This window comes from Syngnathus leptorhynchus, chromosome 5 (genome assembly GCF_054491065.1).
Source record: "Syngnathus leptorhynchus isolate UIUO chromosome 5, UIUO_Slep, whole genome shotgun sequence".
NCBI classification, from domain to species: Eukaryota; Metazoa; Chordata; class Actinopteri; order Syngnathiformes; family Syngnathidae; genus Syngnathus; species Syngnathus leptorhynchus.
In genome coordinates, this window is record NC_141199.1 from 13415185 (window position 1) to 13436510 (window position 21326).

The 21326-nt window shown below is 40.9% G+C and overlaps 2 protein-coding genes across 6 annotated transcripts; both read left to right on the plus strand.

The window, feature by feature from the left end:
- The first annotated feature begins 330 nt into the window (after positions 1-330).
- On the plus strand, positions 331-17600 carry LOC147057050 (transcription factor SOX-10-like). 4 transcript variants are annotated; one of them, XM_085911175.1, is made up of 8 exons: positions 331-422; positions 1061-1123; positions 2317-2501; positions 5902-5950; positions 13208-13320; positions 13608-14215; positions 14508-14779; positions 15633-17600. In XM_085911175.1, the coding sequence occupies exons 6-8, from the start codon at positions 13779-13781 to the stop codon at positions 16418-16420; spliced, it is 1497 nt and encodes a 498-aa protein (XP_085767301.1). In that variant the 5' UTR covers positions 331-422; positions 1061-1123; positions 2317-2501; positions 5902-5950; positions 13208-13320; positions 13608-13778; the 3' UTR covers positions 16421-17600. The 4 variants fall into 4 exon arrangements, with proteins under 4 accessions (XP_085767301.1, XP_085767303.1, XP_085767304.1 ...); XM_085911177.1 differs by lacking the exons at positions 331-422; positions 1061-1123 and having other exon boundaries at positions 2235-2501; XM_085911178.1 differs by lacking the exons at positions 331-422; positions 1061-1123; positions 2317-2501 and having other exon boundaries at positions 5884-5950.
- Positions 17601-18528: 928 nt separating this feature from the next.
- rnaseh2a (ribonuclease H2, subunit A) lies at positions 18529-21326 on the plus strand. 2 transcript variants are annotated; one of them, XM_085913095.1, is made up of 9 exons: positions 18529-18672; positions 18890-19021; positions 19124-19195; positions 19396-19522; positions 19598-19685; positions 19906-20043; positions 20120-20207; positions 20293-20416; positions 20859-21325. In XM_085913095.1, exons 2-9 carry the CDS (start codon positions 18895-18897, stop codon positions 21007-21009), a joined length of 915 nt encoding a protein of 304 aa, XP_085769221.1. In that variant the 5' UTR covers positions 18529-18672; positions 18890-18894; the 3' UTR covers positions 21010-21325. The 2 variants fall into 2 exon arrangements, with proteins under 2 accessions (XP_085769221.1, XP_085769220.1); XM_085913094.1 differs by lacking the exon at positions 18529-18672 and having other exon boundaries at positions 18874-19021; positions 20859-21326.

Below are 21326 nucleotides of genomic sequence, written 5' to 3' on the forward strand. Positions count from 1 at the left end.
AGCCATTACCAAACCACACCAGAGATTCTATTTTTAGATTATAGATTTTTGTTTGGTCCGCTCAAGAGTTGCTGTGTTAAAGGAGCCATATCATAGTCATTTAAAAAAAAAAAAAAGCTTTTAGCCATGCTAATTCCTGACCAAAATTCCCCCAAAGTGGTGTTTTTCTCCGTTCACTTATCTTGGAGTTTCTTCTGCAATGTGCTCAAGTACTAGTCAATAGTAGTCATTGCTTCATTTCTGTTTGGTGCATTAAATAAGCTTTTTTTTTTTTTTTTACATTAATTACGACATGTCCTACTTTATGAGCTGTCATTGAACGCACCTCAAAACTACCGGCTTACTTCCAGTTTACGTCCGGGGTAATATAAGCACAAAATAACTCATATTTAAAAAGAAATTAGATCGCCATTGTGCCAAAGGTAATATATAATCATATACACGCATGTAATTGACGTTGGAAAGCTTAAAATAGCATGATAGAGTTTCTTTAATACTTGAGAAAAAGAAATGCAGTGATGGGTGAACGAATTAACTTGAGTTGGTTTCAAACTGACCAGGGGCGCCCACCCAAAAAAAAAAAAAAAACAACAACTTTTTTTGTCGATAGTTTTGTCAGACAAAGCAGACAGTTTTGATATAAGTGCTCTACACATTTCTAGTGGTTTTTGATTGTTTGGCAAACCATTAAGACTTTAGGTGTCACACCATTGTTCATGTTTTAATGGAGCGAACCATTATGTGTGCAAGGGTGAGCACGTTTAAAAGGAAGCATGGATTCTCACTGTTTTAACAGTTATTTTCTTACATTCGAACATCCTTTTAACATCACAAAAGGAGATGTCAAAAATGTGCATCATCCGAAAAAAAATAGTATGAGTGAAGAGACAATTCAAATAACTGTAAAACATGTATGAGAAAATGCACTTTATTCTTCTTTTATCAGTAGATACAAACAGTGTGTTGTTTTGTATGATAAACACCGAATAAAAACAGTTTTTACTGTTACACTGAAATGAATTGCCCTTCCTTGCATTGTGCACAACATTCTTTGTTTCAGGTGAAAGGATCCATCTGTGTCCAAATTTTACTTTCCGTTTGCATCAAAGGTGATTTAATCTAGGTAAGTAATGTAGATGCAAGATTTGTTGTGATATGAGAAATATATATACTCGACTATATTATGATTAGTGCAGAATATGAAGTATTTAATTCATATTTGGGTTCAGAATAAAGTAAGTAAATCCCTTCATCTCTTCTCTGTTGCTAGGCAATCATTGGACAACACGGTATACTATAAAATGCTGCTGATATTTATGTGTACAGCATATTATACCTAAAAGAAACTAGGGCACTACAGTGCTAGAGGCTCCAAAACCAGGTTGGCATGATCAGGACAAGAAGGGCAAAGAACCAAAATAACTTGTAATAATTTTAAAAGTTCCACATTGGGATACATATGAAGAACAACCCCTGGACCAAAATATGCACATTTTGCCTGAGGTAAAAGATGAAAATGGAGCAAAAAATGCAGGTAAAAGATGAAAATGGAGCAAAAATAATTGACGACATGAACAAAGTGGGAGATCACAGGGAGGACAGGTGACACGCTTTGGGAAAAAAACAGGACAAAAAAGAAGTTATTAAGATGACAGCAAGCAGTGAATTTTAATGTGTGCTATTGACGCGCCCCCATGTGGCTGAAGCATGCCATTGAACGCCCAAAAATAAAAAGTCAAAATGTGCTTTTTAGTCCCTCATAGACCTGCAAGTGTTTTATTTTCATTTGAGTTCGATGCAAGAATCCTATTCATGCCCTGGTTTTTAAAAATGACATATTAGTTAGTAGTTGCTGCTTGACCTTAACCTTAAACATGTTGACCGCCTTAAGTAGACACTATTTCAGAAAAACAACAAAAACACAACACAAAGGCAAATGGCATTTTATCCACATGTGATGTGACAAGCTACATGAAAATGATTTTGCATTAATCCAAGGAAAATAAAATAATATATAATTGTGACAAAAATGATCATAAGAGAAGCTCGGTTAACTGTATAGTAACAACAACCCACTTAACACACCCCACACCACAGGATAATAGCTCAGTATAATCTTTCAAAGACATCAATAGGGCCTTTGCTGACTTTGATCGCAAGGGAGGAATAAGGCTGATCACGTGTTCCGATTTCTTCTTAGTGTTCCTAACTAGCATAGCTTGTGTAGGGCAGGTTTCGAGCTGAGGATAATCAAGTGTGATCTGCAAATTCACCTCTCGCTGCTGCTCACTTTTACCTCAATATGTTCTCTGACAGTCATCATCTGACCAGATGAGGTGTCTCATCTCTTCATCTCCAGCTGTTTCCCTTGTCCATGGCGTCCCTTCGCTCTCCAGCTGTCTTCTGAAGTGCCCGGCAAGTTCTGTGAAGGAAAGTAGCTGGCTGACCTCTGTGACCTCCGTAAGGGCTGCTAATGGCTGACGAGAGGTCTACCTAATAAGGTGCTGTCTTCATCTCAATGTGTGCTTTCATGTGTGTGTGTGTCTGCTGGCTTTTCTGGCCTCACTGGACACTGGCGGCCCGAGGGCTGTGTGGCCAGAGATGGTGACAGTGCGTGTGCTCGGCAGGGGACACTCTTTAGACACTGGGAAGCACGGGGGTGATGGCAATAATGCTGCTGATGGCGGTGGGGGGTGTCTTTGATTCCATAATGAGCTGTTGTGTGCTTGCCGAGCTGCGAGGAACAGAAGAGCTTTGTGCGTGTGTGAGAGCGTGCGCGACTCAGCTCAGCAGAGGCCGACTGGCCTGGGAAGCACCACAGGGCAAACTTCTGTCTGTCTGTCTGTCTGTCTGTCTGTCTGTCTGTCTGTCTGTCTGTCTCTGCTTGTCTATCGGCCAGCTAGCCTGTCTGTCCGCCTGTTTGAATTTTTATGGGTAGCAGCAATGCTAAGATGAGTGAGCCACAAAAGAATCTGGCTTGTTACAAGTGTACGGTTAATCAAATTTCTATTTTTTTGTTTTGTTTTTTTGACAGTGACAGCAAAATCGTGCATAAATTCTCGGAATATAGTGTAATTCAACTTCATGGTGTGACTTGTATGTACACACCTCAATTAGCTACTTGACTATAATTAATGTAAGGTAATAGGCCCAAGCTAACTTTATTTATTGCCTTTTTTTTTTTTTTACACTGGCTATTTTGATTGACAATAATTCAAGAAAAAATAACATACAACTACAGGTGCAACAATTAATGAAACAATTATGAATTACTAAAATTAGTCCAATCATTTTAATAGTTTAGATGCCTTGTTTGATTTGTATTCTTTGAATTTTTGTGTATTCTATGGGCATTCATTTTTTTTCTCGTTTCTTAGTTTGAGATTAGTTGTTGTGTCACATGTCTTCCGCGTAGTAGATAAGAGAAAGGACGTGGACATTTTTATTTGCCTAGTGGTGGACTATTTGGGCATTTATTCTGGTTTGAAAATACAATGCAGTATGTGTTTTTAAAATTACAAATTTGACAGAGATCCAATTAATTTGGAAAGAGTGGCACAAAACCACATGCTGTCATTGTCATTTTTCAGCATGCTTTAAAGAAACAAGATTGATTTGACCAAAAATAAAGACTTTAAACTGCATGGAGACTTAGTTTTCAAAATTTCCACTATTTTTTAACCACCATGCTTTTGTTTTGTTTATTGAATTTGCCGTTTTTTGATTGAGAACTTTTTCAGGAGTAAATCCAAACAGAAAGGACAAGCACAGTTGTCTTTTAATTATACTATAATTATATTATATTATATTATTATATACTTATATACTATATACTATATATAATTATTATTATACTTAATTATTCCAATAATGCCTTGGAAATTTGTTAATTTAAAAAATAAACAAAAGCAAACACACCTTAAGTAGTAGAAAACTCATTTATTGTGGTACTTGAAAATTACAACAAAACACTTGAATTGTCACAAATTGAATTCTACTCAAAGTGTTAGTCAGTGTGAGTCATAGTTATGAAAAGTATTGAAAAATCAAAAACTAACAACACAAAAGCTTTGCAGGTTTTATTTCCAGTCTTTTATTTTATTCTTAATAGAGCAGCCATGCCAACTCAACATTACAAATTGCGTATGGGCGATAAGATTCAACTCATTGACCATGATTCGCTGATTTGACTCATGTGACATTTGCAAGCTGAGTCCTGATTGGTCGTTACCTGAGTCCTGAGCAAGTGGCAAAATCCATTTTTCAAGATGCAAATTGCACAAGAAAAATAATGAAGTCATCAAATTAATTGTAGACCATTTTTTTTATTGCTGAAATGGTTAAATAAATAAAGCATCACTTTAAATACAAAAAAAATCTCAAAAACTTTGTGATAAAGCAAATTTAAAATAATAGACATTGTCATCAGTGGGTTGGATATAAAAATATCGGTGATTCAAATTTACTTTTGAACACTGTTAGCGAGTCAATGCACTAAAGCGAGGGTTAATGTTTTTTTCATGGATTCCGAATGATCTAACTGCTAATATTGCAAACGATTTCCATGACCATCATGTCAGAAAGTTGAAGATTAGATATTCAACTGACACACCACACTTCACGCTACAACTGGAAATGTAAAGGGGGGGAAAAAAATTATGTGGGTGCCATGAACATACAACCCCGAGTCCAATCCATTACGCCTACTTTGATTCTGGTCTCTGCACGCTTGCCACTCCAATGAGTGTGTGTGTGCGTGGGGGGGGGGGCACTATGTGGCAGTTTGAGACCAATCAATGAATCTTACGACATCGTCGTCAGGAACATATTTTAAAAAATAATTGTGGTACTGAAAAAAAAATCTGTGCGTGTGTGTGTAAGTGCAGAGGTAATTCAGAATGATGTCCCTGTTGACCCCTCATAAAATCTGACCCCTCGGTCCCGTCCCTGAACTGTAGGCAAACATCATTGCACAGTCTAGAGGCAATTTAATTTGTTGGACTTTATTGAAGAAACATTCGAGAAAAAAAAGGAGACAACAAGAGACACGAAGGAGGGCAGTCCCCAAATGGTCAGAAATTTCTTTGCCCAGATATCTCATCCGTCTCTTTGTCCTGCTGCCTTTCATGTCGTTCCTCTGCGAAGACAACAGAGTCTTTCATGTGGACGTCTTTTCCTCAGCACCCTCAGGCCCTCTTTTTCCTCTTTCGTTCTCTTTATATCGCACAGACAGACTAATTAAATGTTCTCCTGCAAGTCTGCTCCAGCTCTTCCACTTTCTTATGTATTTTGGTTTGATAAATCTTCAAATTCATTCATAAGATGGCTGACTAACAAGCTTCATTCAAAATGGCTGAACAACATAAATCCCAATGACACCAAGAGTTTCATTATTTAAAAAGATTCTTTGATTTGTTTTGTGTGTTTTTTTTTTTTTTTCTTATTGTAGAAATTATTTCTCTATTTAAAAAAAATACAAATGACACTCTTGAGCATTTGGAGGATGAATTAAAATGTCTCATTTGGCAGTGTGACTTTTCAGCGCAAATATTTAACAACTAATAATTATAGAAGCTTGTGTTTTTTACTACCCAAGCACCATTGGTGATGTTGACTAAAAAAACCCACAGACAAGCAGCTGCAGTAGCAAAAACATGCGAGCAATTTTAGTAGACTTTCTACTCATGCCAGCGCTTCATATCTCCTCCCTGTGGCAACATATTTACAGAAATGAACCATCTTAGTGGAATATGTGTTGTCTGTCTGCAGCCTCTCATATACACAAGCCAGCTAATTGCTTAATTGGATGCTGATTGAAGTAAAGCCATTTCAAAGAGGCTCGGACTCCAGGGTTGCCCTCGGTTCATCTGCTCTTAAATACCTCTTTTCATTTACTTGCAGATTTTTCACAGCAATGATGTGGAAACACAAAGCAAGGCCCAGAAAACAGGTGAGCAGTGATTGGTTGTTATCCGATTCACTTTTTTTTTTACACTTGTATAACAATCACGAATGAAGCCGACATTCTAAATCTTGGTAAAGTCTGCGCAAAACACAGACAAATCTTGATTGTAAAGAGATTCCTTGTGAGGATTTTATAGAAAGGTTTGAAAAATAATGGCCGTACATGACTCTTAAACTGGCAAATCGCTGTACATGACTCTTAAACTGGCATGTGTGGCTGCAGGGCACAAGCGTCATAAAAATGCTGTCAATGGTACCATTGTGTGTGTGTGTGTGTGTGTGTGTGTGTGTGTGTGTGTGTGTGTGTGTGTGTGTGTGTGTGTGTGTGTGTGTGTGTGTCTCGTTATCATCCCCATCTTCATCACCACCATTGCATTCTGCTTTTCACCGGCACTTTTGCATGTGAGTCACAGCAAAGACTCGTTTTTTCCAAAGTGTTTTTGCGTTTTTGTATTTACAATTGGCTGGCAAACGATAGAAAAAAAATATTAAAAAAATTATATATAGTGGGTTTTATTTACGTGTCCTGTCACAGTTAACAGTAGTGATACTTTAGCTTGTTAGCCGCCCCAAATCAGTTAGTCGAAACATACAAAAAAGGAAACGCGAATGAGTTGAAAACAATGTGACCTACATTTACAACCTAAAATATCATCTTTGTTCCGTCAAATTCAATTCATTTGCTTCACTTCATCGCCTTTTTTCTTGGCCGTACAAGACTTCCATGATTTTCCAATAACAATTTGGGAATGTTTGCTCGTCAGACCACAGCACACTTTTCCACTTTGCATCAGTCTAGCTCAGATAAGCACGGGCCGGGAGAAGCCAGCAGCATTTCTTGGTGTTGTGGATAAAAAAAAAAAAAAGCTTTTGTCTCGCACGTTGGCGTTTTAAAGTACACTTGTAGATGAACTGTGTTTACTGACAATGCTTTTCTATGTTCCTGAGCTGACATGGCAATATCCGCTGACTGATTTTTAATTCAATGCCACCTGAGGGGTCAAAGGTAGCGAACATACTTGTTTTGCCCTTTGCTTCATACGTGCAGAGAGATCTTTGGATAATATTACGGAGCGTATATCCGGTCCATGAATTCCTTGCTATACTATTCTACAATATTGGGTTTTAGTATGGTATTGATTATTTCTATATTTGTGACGTAGATTTAAATCGGGTAAATTGTCATTCAAGGCCCCGCCACTATTCTTAACAAATAAACTAATCATCGACAAGGCCCGCCACAAATAAGCTAATCAGCCGCTTTGTGAATTTTTGATAATTGAACAAACGCATGAGATTAATATCCATCCCCCACTCTCCTCTCCTACACCCCCAAAAACCTTTCTAAATGTCACCCTTCATCCGCTTGTTGTTCTGTTCCCCTGTCAGAATGAAGTTAGTAGCAAATAGATGCGGGCCTTTCCAAACAATAGTCCATTCATGATGCCCTTGCAATGCAATGATGATCCCGCTCTGGCCTGCACCAGCCTCCACAGCTGCACTGGAATGTAATCCAACAAGTTCTAGCCCCCCTGCCCCCCCCCGACTCCCAAACCCAACATCCAACCCTCCCTCCGGCTGCCTCCTCCATCGCTACCATGGCCACCACATCACCAGTGCTAACACCATTGCAACCCAAGTCCCCTTACCCCCACTTGCCCCCCCCTCCTCCAAAAGGAGGCAAGAAACTAGGAGGTGGGAGCTGAGGGTGGGGGGGAGCACAAAGAGAGGATTCATGGTGGGTCACATACACTAGCAGGAAAAAAGAGCGGCACCCATTTAGGAGTGGTGCAGCTGCACTAATTCATTGGGTGAAACTGAGAAGAGGCAAAAAAGGAGGGGCAGAGGTCAGAAAGCAGAATCATTTTTTATTCGTCTCGCTGCATCATCCACAAACACCTGCATCCCTCACTTCCTACGGGGTAAAAAAAAAAAAAAAAAAAAAGCAACACAAGATCCCGGGCCTGTTTCTTCACCCACGTGTCACCGTCTCATGACCCGTTCCCAATGTGACCCTTGAGTTTTTTTCCCAGCCCTTTACAACCCACACATCCAAATGACATAAGGCCCTCCGGCCACACAGTCACGGCAAGCCCGCTGTGTCATCTTCAATCATACGACAACCTCAAAAAGCTTTCAAAACTCACATTATGTACTCTCAACAAGGTCTACAGTAATGTGTGGAACTGGTAGTCCAAGTATTTCAATCACATGTTTTTTTTCTTTTTTTTTTATAACTGATAGCCACACTTTGGAATTCCCCCTGTGCAAAATGACTTCTTCTGGTTCCACACAAGCAAAGAATTTTTTTTTTCGTCAATAACCTTTCATACAAAACTTTACGAAGATCTGTACCATGTTCCCTGCTTCGTGTAGTAAACAAGCCACCGAGCAGACAGAATGTTTTTGTTTACATGTGACACTGCTGTGCTTATGCTAAAGTTGAATATTGAAAATGATCAATTACTGTAAATATTGAGAATGTGTGTTAAGGAATGCATAAACTGTATTTCTATATTGTGAGGGGTGGCTCTGGAATGCATCCCCTCTGAAATCGTCAATTCTCCGATTGTCTTTGTTTCCATGGAAACAGTCTAAAACTCCTAAGGGGGGGGGTGTTTAATGTTTCGATGTCGTAGCTGAACTTTCCATGTTGTGCTTCTTGAGACTTTTTTTTACAAGTTCAGATTTAATCTAGCAAATCACATCCATTATTATCTGATCCACTTATCTACTTTTTCGCACAATCAACGGAATTCTTGACACTCAGTTCATCAACGACTCAATTATCATGCCTATCCCAGATTCCGAGATTTTCTGAGTCAAACTATAAATTCTGAATGTTGGAAAATGTGCATCATTTCAGACCCCTTTTGTCACCATTTGGAACAAATGTCAGCATTCTTTTCAGCGCAGTGACACGAGAAGGAAGAATGCCTCTCCACCAATTATACATCCATTTAATGCAGAATGTGACCCGACATGTGAATATTTGACTTCCCCCAACTACATCCGTTGCATGCTCTCTACTATTGTCCACTTTCCCTCGATTTTGTTCTAGCCCAGCTCTTTTTCTCTATCCAACGTCACACATTTCAGGAATTCCCTCCCGATAGTAGGAGAGGGTCTTTTTGTTTTCTGTGCGCAATACGAGCAATTCGGCCCAAATGTCAGTCATCCACAATTTCACTTACACTATCAGGATCATTTGCCAACAATTACAATACGGCAATTAGACAATAGTATTTTAGAATAGAACAGAACAGAAAAAGAAACAAAATTATTGTCAGAAGCAAAGCGAAACGCCACATATGAACAATAGCCAGACACACCAATGGCTTCTCTGAGATGGATGGACAGACGGAAAGTGGAAAAGTGTTCTCTGGTCTGATGAGTCCACATTATTGATTGTATTTAGAAATATGGATTTTTGCTGCAAAGATAGCCTCTACGATAATATGAGGTTTTGTCACATGCCAATGCAAACCTTTGAAGCTTTTCACGAGCCAAATGATTGATACTTCTCTTTTATTGAATGGCGTCAGTTTGGAAAGATGTACCCAATGTTGGCACCAAAACATTTCAAATGATTTGATGTGCACCTGAGGCGTGACCTTTTCACCTCCCATCAGATCATGAGACCTTGTCATTCCATCGTCTACCCTCTTATCCCCCCCCCCCCCCTCCCAGGAAGAGCTGTGTGTCAGACTCTTGTGACACTGTGGTTGCTCTGTGTGTGTGTGTGTGTTGATGGAGAGACTCATTACTGCAAGTCACATGGCAGGTTAGCACAGGCACTGATGCACCATGTGAGCTCTATTTTCCTTTTTTTTGCTTACAGCCACAACAGCCGCCCCCCCCCCCTCTCTCTCTTTGACCACAAGAAAAGTTACAAAATGCATGTGAATGTTTTAATATGAGGTTTTTACATTAGAAATCATGTTTACACGTATGACAGGTGGACATTGGGTTTGGTAGATTTGTTTATAAGGGTACACATTTTATTGATTGGATTGATTGTTAATTAAGTTGAGTCACATTAGTTGAGTTTAGTTCAATTTAATGGCTTGCATTAAGATGAGTTAAATCGGGTTGAGGTAAGATGACTTAAATTTTGTACCGTTTGGTTTCACCGAGTTGAACTAAGATGTGGTTGTTTTTTTTAATGTATAGCTAAGGTTAATTTCGTTTTGTTTGATTAGGCTGAGTGACGATGAGTTGCATACTTGAGTAACAGAAAAAAAGGCAGCCATTTAATATTCAAATCATAACTCCCATAGTATATAGCTAATGTACGGTGGTGTGTTTTCCGAGTAAATTTAAATGTGACAAGGGTGGGATGAAGAAGGCCTGTGTTGCAGCTTGAGCATGAGAACAACCTGCAGGCGAGGAAAAACAAACCACAAAACATTTTATCAACGTCATCTTCCATGCGAATCGGTTTGCTTCTTTTAATGCTGCAATGCCGTCAACAATTTTTAATAAAAAAAAAAGAACTCAAATGCTTCGGGCCAATTTTAGAAATGCCGCGGCCCGCAAGTTATGAATTGAAAAAGAAACTTTTTATTTTGAGTGATTGATGTCTCCAAATACAGGAATACACGCATATATAAATATAAATAAAGTGTCAATACAACTAGTGGCGCGTGATTTCTTCAATATTTTCAAGCGCGTGATGATTTCTTTTACATCGTGATTTTTTTTTACGAATCATCTACACTTGTTGCAATATATGATTTATGCTTTTTAAATGAAAATTTACGTTTTATTTGTTCTAAATTGATTTTTAAAACATTTGCCTAATTTAAAATGATGTTTTTGTTTGGAGGGAAATACATTTTGATGAGGGGAACTGCAAAAAACAACGAAAATATAGGAATCCATTTCCGTCGTGTCTCTTGATAACTCATTCAAATTAACATTAACACAACATTTTATAACTTCGAAAAACACGTCACCCGGCATCCTTGCGATTTCAAATGTATTCTGTGACTAGTGCGCTTTACTATGAAAGCAAAATGCAATTAATGATAGCACAGATTCATAAAGCAAAAATTCAAACGTGTCAGGGCGTAACAAATAAAACCAAAATGCTCGATAAATGGCACCCAAATAAATGACCTTCCACTTGGTGTCCAGTGTAATTACAGCGCGCGCAGACCCGCAGTTGGCTCCCTGGGGGTCGTGCACATCCAAGTGCATTAAGTCAACTTCTCTGCGCAAAACCGCAGCTTCCTCCCCTGCGCACGGCGCCAACCTAAAGAGCAAACACTTTCAACACGCTCTACAACAAAAATACATCACTCACTTCCAGGCCTGGTCCGATGAGTTGATCAGTGGGGTGCAACCTGGAACCCCCACCCTACCCCCTCTCCCCCCTACCCCTTCCCACACTTCCACCACCAATAACACCTTCACCCCATGCATCCTCCTCATTATAAATCCAGAAAGTTGCAAAAAAAGGTGTCGCACGCAGAGAGCAGGCAGGCAGAGACATCCATTCTGCTGAGGAGGAATTTCTCTGTGTGCGCGACCAGTGTCAATGCTCGGACATAAGGGGAGAAAGGACGCACACATCGCTCTCTGTTATCATTTTTTCCCCTCCTTTCCTCTCTTCATGTTTGTAGCACAAAACTGCTTTTTGTTCCCCATTTTTTCATTTACGAGGGTTAATGGATAGAGGCTTGGGCGTTTGATCACATGGCTACAATTCACCTGAGACGCAGACAAAGAGAGCAAAGAGAGACGAGCGAGAGCCATGATAGACACAAGGATCATTGTTGCGCTCCCTGCAGCGCGCCGCGAAACGCGCGCGCGTTTGCGTGCGTGCGTGTGTGTGTGTGTGTGATTGTGCGTGCGTGCGTGTCTTTCCCAAGTAGGCCACGCTTATCTGCGCAAATCGCGGCCTTCCAGCGTGTACAGATCCTCCAAGTCACGCAAGGCGAAACGCACCGCATCAGTCTCGCTCGACTCTGAGAGGAACGTTCGAATTAAATATCCCAACGTGAAAAGAAAGAAAGAAAAAAAAAATCCCCCCCTCAGTTGACAAACATGTGAATGTGAGCCTGTTCTTCTTTTCAATGGTCGCTTCTTACCAGCGACTGTCCGCTTAAACAACCAACGAGTCTGTTTTAGGATGAACAACTGAGTCAATAGTTTGCATTTTATTCAGAACTTTGACCTGCAAGTCAAACAACAAACATTAAGGGGGAAATGCGGAGTGTTACTATAGGTAGGATTAGCTATCGATCGTATTAGTTTTATTCTATTTTTGAAGATGTCTTCATAATTAATTTCTACGTTGCATATCTAAATTATGATCATTCCTAAAATCGCGAAATAAAAAAGATATAAATCTAACCAAACAAACACTATGATGTGTTGGGTTTGCAAAACTGAAATTGAATCCCCAAACATTGGATTAGCATCCCTGGAACATTACGCGTTTACATTTATCTTTTAGGAAATAGAAATGTAATAATAGAAATATAATAAAAAAAAAACAAATTCATACGTCGTTCTTTTTCACTCCTTGCATTAAACACACTGACTTTCAATATAATCGATATGTATAATTTATATGAATTAATTTAACATCGATTTTTAATGAAGGGTTCTATATTACAATCAACCCATTTGACACCACTATTGAAAAGATATATAAATCGAAAGAAGACGCCTTTGTAGATTTTTCCTTTAGCCAGATTGGAGCTCTTCAACGCACACTCCCAGACACCTGTCGAGCTTCATTTTGTTCATTTTCACGAAGGTATTTTAATCTTAATAGCTGTAAGGCGACATTTCCTGTCTGACAGCCAATCAAACTGGAGAAAGCCAAATTGGGCTATTTCGATTCCCCTCCCTTTCTGATTTAATGCGGCCGCAAGATGTAATAAGTCAGTGGATGATTGTTTATTTGTTTGATGTAGCATGTCAACACTCGCAACAAAGCTGGCCTTCTCTGTCCACTAAATGGGTTCACTGTGGACTCGTTTAAAGCGACTCTCATGTCACATCTCACCTCTTCTCCGAGGTTTTGGAACCGTTGCAGCGATGTACGTACAGGCCCTTCGTTAACGCCATCCCGCTCTCGTCCAATCAGCTACTGGTAGGGCGAGGCGAGAGCCAATTAAAGCGCCCGCTTTCGTGAAAGTGGGCGGAGCCGACTGTGTGTGCTGGAATGCTGCCTCTCTGGGAATGTTTTCCACTTTCAATCTCCCTTTTTTTTTTCTCCCTCTCGCAGTCCTTCTCACAAGGCGCTCTTTAAGCTCCGGTGTCGCCACACAGAGCAGCCATTCATCGGCTCCACTGCCAGCCACACGCACTCCCATGTTGAACCACTGCGCGTCTCTACAGGTAAGTTATGTATTTTTTTTTTAAAAAAACAAAACCAAAACAAATATTAAAGTCAATAAAATGTTTAGTTTTGAGCGATATTGATTTGCTGGATTTTGTTGGATTGGGGTTTCTAATTTGATCTGATGAAGTTTTGAATCTATTAAATTAGCGACACGAGATTCTATTTAACTTGTAGCATAACCTTTTAATTTTTCAAATTTACTGAGCATGATCAAATATTATGATTTGATTAAAACGTTGAACGTCATTTTGGTATAACTAGTTTATCGTATGTTTTCCTGCAGGTGTAGCGGATTTCGATGCGTAAAAAAGGGATCTGGCCACATTTACGCACCACAATGGCTTCGTATTAAAAATCCGCAGTACCGGGAAGCTTCGAAAACTCCATATAGTCTATTAAAAACTCTTTAAAATCATTTAAAAGTTGTTGTTCAACGAATTTAACTTAAAAAAAAATGTCCGGAGAGGAGCACAGTATGTCCGAAGCGGAGCTGAGCCCTGGAGGTTCGGACGACGTTCACTCACTCTCCCCGAGCCACGTCGGAGCTCCACCCGGTCACGACTCACCTCTGACCGGGCCCCCGCCTCAGCTGACTTCGCTCTGCGTCGCGGACGCCTCGGGAGACGAGAGATCGACGGTCAAGTCGGAGGAGGACGACGATCGCTTCCCCATTGGCATCCGGGAGGCGGTCAGTCAAGTTCTCGATGGCTACGACTGGACCCTGGTGCCCATGCCGGTGCGCGTCAACAACGGAAACAAAGCCAAGCCTCACGTCAAGCGGCCCATGAACGCCTTCATGGTATGGGCCCAGGCGGCCAGGAGGAAGCTGGCCGACCAGTACCCCCACCTGCACAACGCGGAGCTGAGCAAAACCCTCGGAAAACTGTGGAGGTTTGTACGAAAAAGAACACAGCATTCATACAGTAAAACTTCATTTCCTGCGTAATTTGCGCCAAAAGGAGCGAAATTAAAAGTCCAGATTAGTGGACGCGAACAAGCAACTAACGCTTGTTGTTTGTCCGAGCGTGTTTAATTTGTGTTTCAAACCACGAAAAGTCATTTGAGCAACCAATTACGCGCGCGTCTCCATTTACGCACGGCGCCAACGCGTGCTATTTGCGCATATTTTAACTTCCACATTAACTTAGGAGAGTAAAACCACTCCTTGTTCTCCTTCCTGCAGGCTGCTCAACGAGAGCGACAAGAGGCCATTCATCGAGGAGGCGGAGAGGCTGAGGAAACAGCACAAGAAGGACTACCCGGAGTACAAGTACCAGCCCCGGAGACGCAAAAATGGCAAACTGACGCCCGCTAATGAGTCGGACAGCCCGGGCGAGGGGGAAGCCAGCCACTCCCAGTCGCACTACAAGAGTCTGCATTTGGAGCATAATGGAGGCGCGGGGTCACCTCTGGGCGACCTGCACCACCATCACCATCACCACCACCACCCTGCGAGTAGGTGACACTCCATTACAGTGGCCTAGGACAAAATATATTAAGCGTTGGGATCGAGTGGCGCATCGTTAATTTCAGGGTTAAAAAAAGACACAACAGTAATAGAAATTTGCACATTTCCTCAAGTACGCTGACCACAAAGAGTCGTAAAGGTCCATAAGTAGTCAGGTGGGTCGTGAGAGCTCATCACTGTAGAAAATTCATAAAATGTATTTGCTCGATGTAATGTCCAACTATCTATGCCGGCGACATATAGTGACAGGTAGACCAAAGTCATGCTCTTCCATTAGATAGCACACAATACATGGTTAACCATGTTATTATTATTTGAGTATGCCGTGAGATTGTTTTCTTAATTTATAATAGGTCTCAGTGATACTTGGGAAATGGACAGACAGAACTGAAACCTATTCATTCAATAAGTCATGTACCTTCTGCCACCTAGTGGAAGAGAATTTAATTTTTCTGTCTTGTCGATTGTATTTTTGACTTTTTAATTTGGATACCATCTAATGTTTATCCGGTGCATCTAAAAAGTCAATTGTTTTATACTATCTGTCATTATGTTAACAAAACACCAACAACTGAACGTTACTTTACAAATGGACTTTATTGGATTTGAGCAAAAGTTGAAGTCGTGATGCAAAATTTGAACATTTCAATTCAGTGATTCTTTTACATGCCACAAGAGGGAGCCCACGTGCAATCAGTGGTACTCATACCACACTTGGAGAATCATTTATATAGTGTATTTAATTTGTAAATGTCATCATCTAAAGACAATTTACTCAGCAATGGACAGTAAATCTAATCCTGGATGTGTTGCTAAACTAAGCATATCTGTCGCTTTCAGGTCAAGGGCACAGCCCCCCCACACCACCAACCACCCCAAAAACAGATCTCCAGTCAGGCAAACTGTCAGACAGCAAGCGGGACGGGGCTGCAGGAGGGGCCGGAGGAGCAGTGGGCTCCAGGGGACCCCTCGGCGTAGGTGGCGAAGGCTCCTCCGGCGGTCCTTCGTCATCCGGCTCCAAGCCCCACATCGATTTCGGCACCATGGACATCGGCGAGATCAGCAACGAGGTGATGTCCAACATTGAGCCTTTCGACGTCAACGAGTTCGACCAGTACTTGCCCCCCAACGGGCACCCCCAGGGCGCCGCCGGAGCCTCCGCAGCAGGGACCTCGGCCTCATCCTACGCCTACGCCCTTGCCGCTGCTAGCGGCCATTCGGCTTGGCTCTCCAAACAGCAGCAGCAGCCTCAGGGCTCGCCCACTCCCGCTGACCACTCCAAAGCCCAGATCAAAAGCGAGTCCGGGTCCGGGAGCCATTACGCCGAGGCCTCGTCGTCGCCCTCTTCGGGCGCCCACGTCACTTACACCCCTCTCAGCCTCCCTCACTACGGCTCTGCTTTCCCCTCGTTGGCCTCCAGAGCTCAGTTTGAATACGGAGACCACCAGGCCCCCGGGGCGTACTACACCCACTCCAGTCAGGCCCCCGGGCTGTACTCAGCCTTCTCCTACATGGGCCCGACACAGAGGCCTCTGTACACCACCATAGGCGACCCCTCCAGTGTGGCCCCCTCCCACAGCCCCACACACTGGGAGCAGCCTGTTTACACCACACTCACAAGACCCTGAGGGCGGAGTCCAGGAATATATGGGAAGCGTGTGAGCGCAGCGTGTGTTTGCTAATGGGAGTTCGCGTGACTTGTGCGTGTGTGTGTGTGTGTGTGTATGTCTATGCCATATTGATGTCATATTAGAGGTTTTTACTTTTTTTTTTTAGCTGATAAAATGCATCCAAGGGCGTGGGGCGCACTTGTTCATTTGTGGGGTCTGCATCTAATCTAGAAGATACAATTTGGAAACTATGCGTGCCATCCGGAATGTGAGTGAAGATGTACAGCAACTGGAGAGGAGCCAATTGATTGTTTTCTATACATGAATGATAACCCAGGAAAGGTTCACAGACTGATATCATCCCATTTATTAACCAAACTAAAGGAGTGTTTTTTTTTATGGTTTTTTTTTTTTATATGACTAGTGTCATTGATATTGATATAGTAGCGTAACTTTATTGTGACTGACATGATAATATACTTAACACAGCTTCACCACTGCTTCTGGTTTTGTTCAAACTCGGCGCCCAATTAAGGCTTAACGGTGACCTTTTTTCTTCTGTCTGTGTGTTTCTGTGTCGCTATCCTTTACTACTTTTTTGATCTGAAGCATTTATGGGAATAATAGGAAAAAGAGAGGGAAAGACAGCTTCTATTTCACAATTTTGCTCCATCTTGGATACTTTACCTCAACTCTTATCGCCATTTTTGTGCCAATAGCAGAAAACGCTTTCCACGCCTGCTCATTTAAAGAAAACCTTGGAAATATCTCACTTATTTCCCTTTTGTAACAATTTCAAATCTCATCACTAACGTGTTGTAATAAGCAGTAGTACAAAGTTCCCTTCAGATAATTGGCCAGCTTTGGGTGCTGCTTAAGGATTACTTGGAATCACATGTACAATTGTTCTGCACGTTTTCTACTCGACTGTTTTTCCTATAGAGCTGCCCAAACAGGCTACCATACTTCCTTTCTGGCAATGTGAATAATATTCAATACCACGGGCTTTACTTTACAATATGTGATGCAAACTTTCACATTTTATACTGACCCGCTTACCATGCAGTTCTTTTTTTTTTTGCTATGACAAGTATGCCACAACTTTTGCTTCCTCCATTTTTTTTTATAATTCTGAATAGTTTTGTAAAGTGTTTGCCAAGTATTTTGCTTCCTTACAAGAAATAGCAATGTTGAAATATTATTGTTGTCATCTATTAAATCAATTTATTTATAAAAAAAAAAAAAAAAAAAGAAGAAGTGAGGTCTTTTTCTTTATGTCAGTGTAAGTAAAAAAAAAAAAAAATTGTTTTATGTGACGGTCACATTTCAGATCCAACACATGCTGCACTTAGCAAACGAAGGCCCAAAAAGTAAATTATAAACACGCTACTGACGTGTGAACTGTAAGAATAACACATGCAGTGCCCCAGCAGCTTAAGCTTTTTAGTGTGTTTGTATGCACAGTAGGCTAAAATGAACTACTAATTCCTAGCATTTAATCGGCTGGGGACGGCGTTTTACTTCAAAAAGACAAAGAGGGCCATTGAGCAGGCGAGAGGGATAGAAATTGAGAAGGGGAGGGTGTTAAGCAGGGAACAGGCCAATTTCAACCTTTTAGTAACGGCCTTCCTCACACGGCGAACTCTCATTTCCACCGGAATAAATGCATGTATGATAAAATTGACCTAAAATAAACTTCAACAGGGGGCTTCGTATCGAACGTACACCTGTTCCTTAATGTGCTTAGCTTGTTTTAATCAAGTGATGCCAATATATAATGGTGGTTTCATTCATAATTGGGGCATGACAAATATATATATATATATATATATATATATATATATATATATATATATATATATATATATATATATATATATATATATATATATATATATATATAAATATATATTGAAAATCAAGCAAAAATATTAAATAAGTCACCACAGACATTCAATTCCATTTTATTGAAGATTTTTTTAAAAAGAGAAGCAGGTTGTACTAGTAGTTGTGGTTGATACATCTGCCTGGATTTGAACTTTGCTTCGGACCTGAATCAAAAAGATGTGCAACATAGAATAAACAAATATGAAGTTTTCATATTCCACCCCAGGCCATGAGGTGGCGGTATAATAGATATCCGCTGCTGGCGCTGTGACGTCATTATGAGGCGCGAATTCTTCCGCTTCAAAATCTGCTGTCTTCTTTATTTACACACGCACAAATAGTAAATACCAAAGCTAGGAAACGAAGTTAATCTGTCCTCCAAGGTAAGATTTAATAAACTCGGATGAGACTAGACTAGCATAAAGTCGTGTCATACCAGGCCGGTTTGTATCATTTGCTAACAACATTCGCCGTCTAACATAGCATCTAGCTAACCTGTTGTTCAGCGATAGACTTAGCTCAACAGTTTCCCAATGTCTTATAATAGGAGCATACCAACGCGACACTGTATGAATTTATGTGAAATGTCTTCTCGAGCAGCGGTCATGGATACCAGCGCCTTCGATGCCGATAACTCTGTCAGCTGTCTGCTGTCCTCCATCGTTCCTGATGTGTGTAAGACTGAAGACTGCTGCCTGGGCATCGACGAAGCGGGCAGGGGACCGGTGCTGGGTATGCTGGAACTTATTTTCAACTTTTAGTATCAGTTGACACCACAATCACATTATCCAACTTACTAACTTAATAATGCAATACTGTGCTTTTTTGATCCAGGTCCAATGGTTTATGGAATATGCTTTTGTCCCATTTCCAAAAAGGAAGATTTAAAGGGCTTGAAAGTGGCAGGTAATTTCATCTGCCTTTTTATTTGCCAAGTTATATCTGTTTTATTCATCAAGCACCAATTCACAACAGTAATCTCAAGAAGGCACCTTATATTTGGAGCAGGTTGCACATTAAAAACCTAACTGAAGTCCGAAGCAAGTACTAAGTGACAAAGGCAAGGATGAAATCATCATAACCTTTTATTTCTTATTCCTTTCTAGATTCCAAAACTTTGTCAGAATCAGAAAGAGAGAATCTATTCCAAAACCTGGACGATGCCAAAAGTTTTGTGGGCTGGGCCCTGCGTATTCTCTCCCCAAACACCATCTCCACCAGTATGTTACAGAGGTATTGTTGGCGAATGCAGTGTAAATAAAATGCATGTGTAAATCAGTCTACCAACTGCACGTGTGCTTTTGTCAGGACCAAATGCAACCTGAACACCCTGTCACACGACACGGCCATTGGATTAGTTCAATTTGCACTGGACAGTGGCGTACAGCTCAAAGAGGTAAGTAAATATGATTCACTGGAACATCCCCGACCAGAATGCAAATATGGAAATGCTGTACTACAAAAGTGTGGTGGTTTCTGATGGAAACATTTGTTTTCAAATTACAATCATGGAAGTTGATCCGAACACATTGTGTTTGACTTTGGACATTCCACTTGTCACAGAATCATAAAATTACTATGGAAGTGGCCCCGAATGTTTCCCTCCATCTCTGCAGGTGTTTGTGGACACGGTCGGCCCTGCCGAGAAGTACGAGGAGAAGCTCTCTAAACTGTTCCCAGATATCGAGGTCACAGTGAGGCCAAAGGCTGACTCCCTCTTCCCTATAGTTAGTGCAGCCAGTATCTGTGCAAAGGTCATTTTTTTTATTTTTTAATTCTACAACAATGGCTTCAAATTGTCCCGTTGCTAACATACATGTGGCTGGTCAGGTGGCCAGGGACCATGTTGTGAAGAACTGGAAGTTTGCTGAGGACCTCGGAGACGTGGATTCAGAATATGGCTCAGGATACCCGAATGGTAACAAATCGCATACTTGATGATTGCTGTCTATGGTTTCATCATGACTTGTGTGATGTTTGCAAAACTGTTGTCGTGCTCATAGACCCAAAGACTAAAGCGTGGCTCTCGAAGTATTTGGACCCAGTGTTTGGCTACCCCCAGTTAGTGCGCTTTAGCTGGAGCACGGCCCAAACCTTGATTGACAGCAAGGCTGTGTCTGTCCATTGGTAAGTGCTATAGAAATTCTTTGACTTCACAGAGACATGCTTTTTTAAAAAAAAATAGTTTCCAGGTGTTTTCATTACAAAATAAATAAAGCTGTATTGTAAGACTGCTTTCATTCAGAGATCTGAAGCAAAAGATTTATTAACCAGACTTAAAAGATGATTTACTGTGTCCGACTCCTTGCCCTTGGTAATCTACAGTAGTCCGTAACAACTCATGAACAACAAATTAAATTTATGGCCTCTTCCACAACTTTTAAGATCAAAAGAAAGAAAAAAAAAATGCTTTGAAATTATCTTTGGTTTGCATTCAGACATTTACATCCCCTATTATGTGAAACCCGCAATCTCTTTCATTTCTATCATACGCGTAATCTGCCAAACATGTGATCTGAGGAGATGATTGTGTGAAAAATCACACTTGTGTTGTTGAATCTCTCCTCAGGGATGATGACGAGGAGGATGGCGAACAGGCGGCACAGCGGCTGGCCAACAGGTCCGTGCTGTCCTATTTTGGCGCGCCAGGTGGCGTCAACAACAAGCAGACGCACCGCTTCTTTACAGACCGAAGGCTGAAGAATTTAGACACACTCTGAGGACTGGCCGACATGCACCGTGAGTTGCTTGCACACAAGCAGCATCGTGAGAAGGTTTTGGCTTGTTTTACTCATAAATTGTATTTTGTATCCGTTTTACTCATAAAATATTGTTTTTATAAAACGTATCCAGCAGAGGTTTGTTTGAAGAGGAGCGGGAACAAAACGAGGCAGGGTTGCAAAAAATATTTTAATTCCAGTTGTGCCCTCTAGTGGCAGTATGAAAAACTGCATTTGTGTTGGTAAAAGCCTTTGTTTTACATGGCTGAAATCCGCATTAGTTATGCAAATAAAAGACAAAAAAAGATCCCTCTAAT

Coding starts and splice junctions, on each gene's coding strand:
- LOC147057050 (XM_085911175.1), top strand. CDS start 13,779: ATGTCCGGAGAGGAGCACAGTATGTCCGAAGCGGAGCTGAGCCCTGGA. Junction 14,216..14,507: donor ACCCTCGGAAAACTGTGGAG/GTTTGTACGAAA, acceptor TCCTTCCTGCAG/GCTGCTCAACGAGAGCGACA. Junction 14,780..15,632: donor TCACCACCACCACCCTGCGA/GTAGGTGACACT, acceptor TGTCGCTTTCAG/GTCAAGGGCACAGCCCCCCC.
- rnaseh2a (XM_085913094.1), top strand. CDS start 18,874: ATGTCTTCTCGAGCAGCGGTCATGGATACCAGCGCCTTCGATGCCGAT. Junction 19,196..19,395: donor AAAGGGCTTGAAAGTGGCAG/GTAATTTCATCT, acceptor ATTCCTTTCTAG/ATTCCAAAACTTTGTCAGAA. Junction 20,044..20,119: donor CAGCCAGTATCTGTGCAAAG/GTCATTTTTTTT, acceptor GTGGCTGGTCAG/GTGGCCAGGGACCATGTTGT.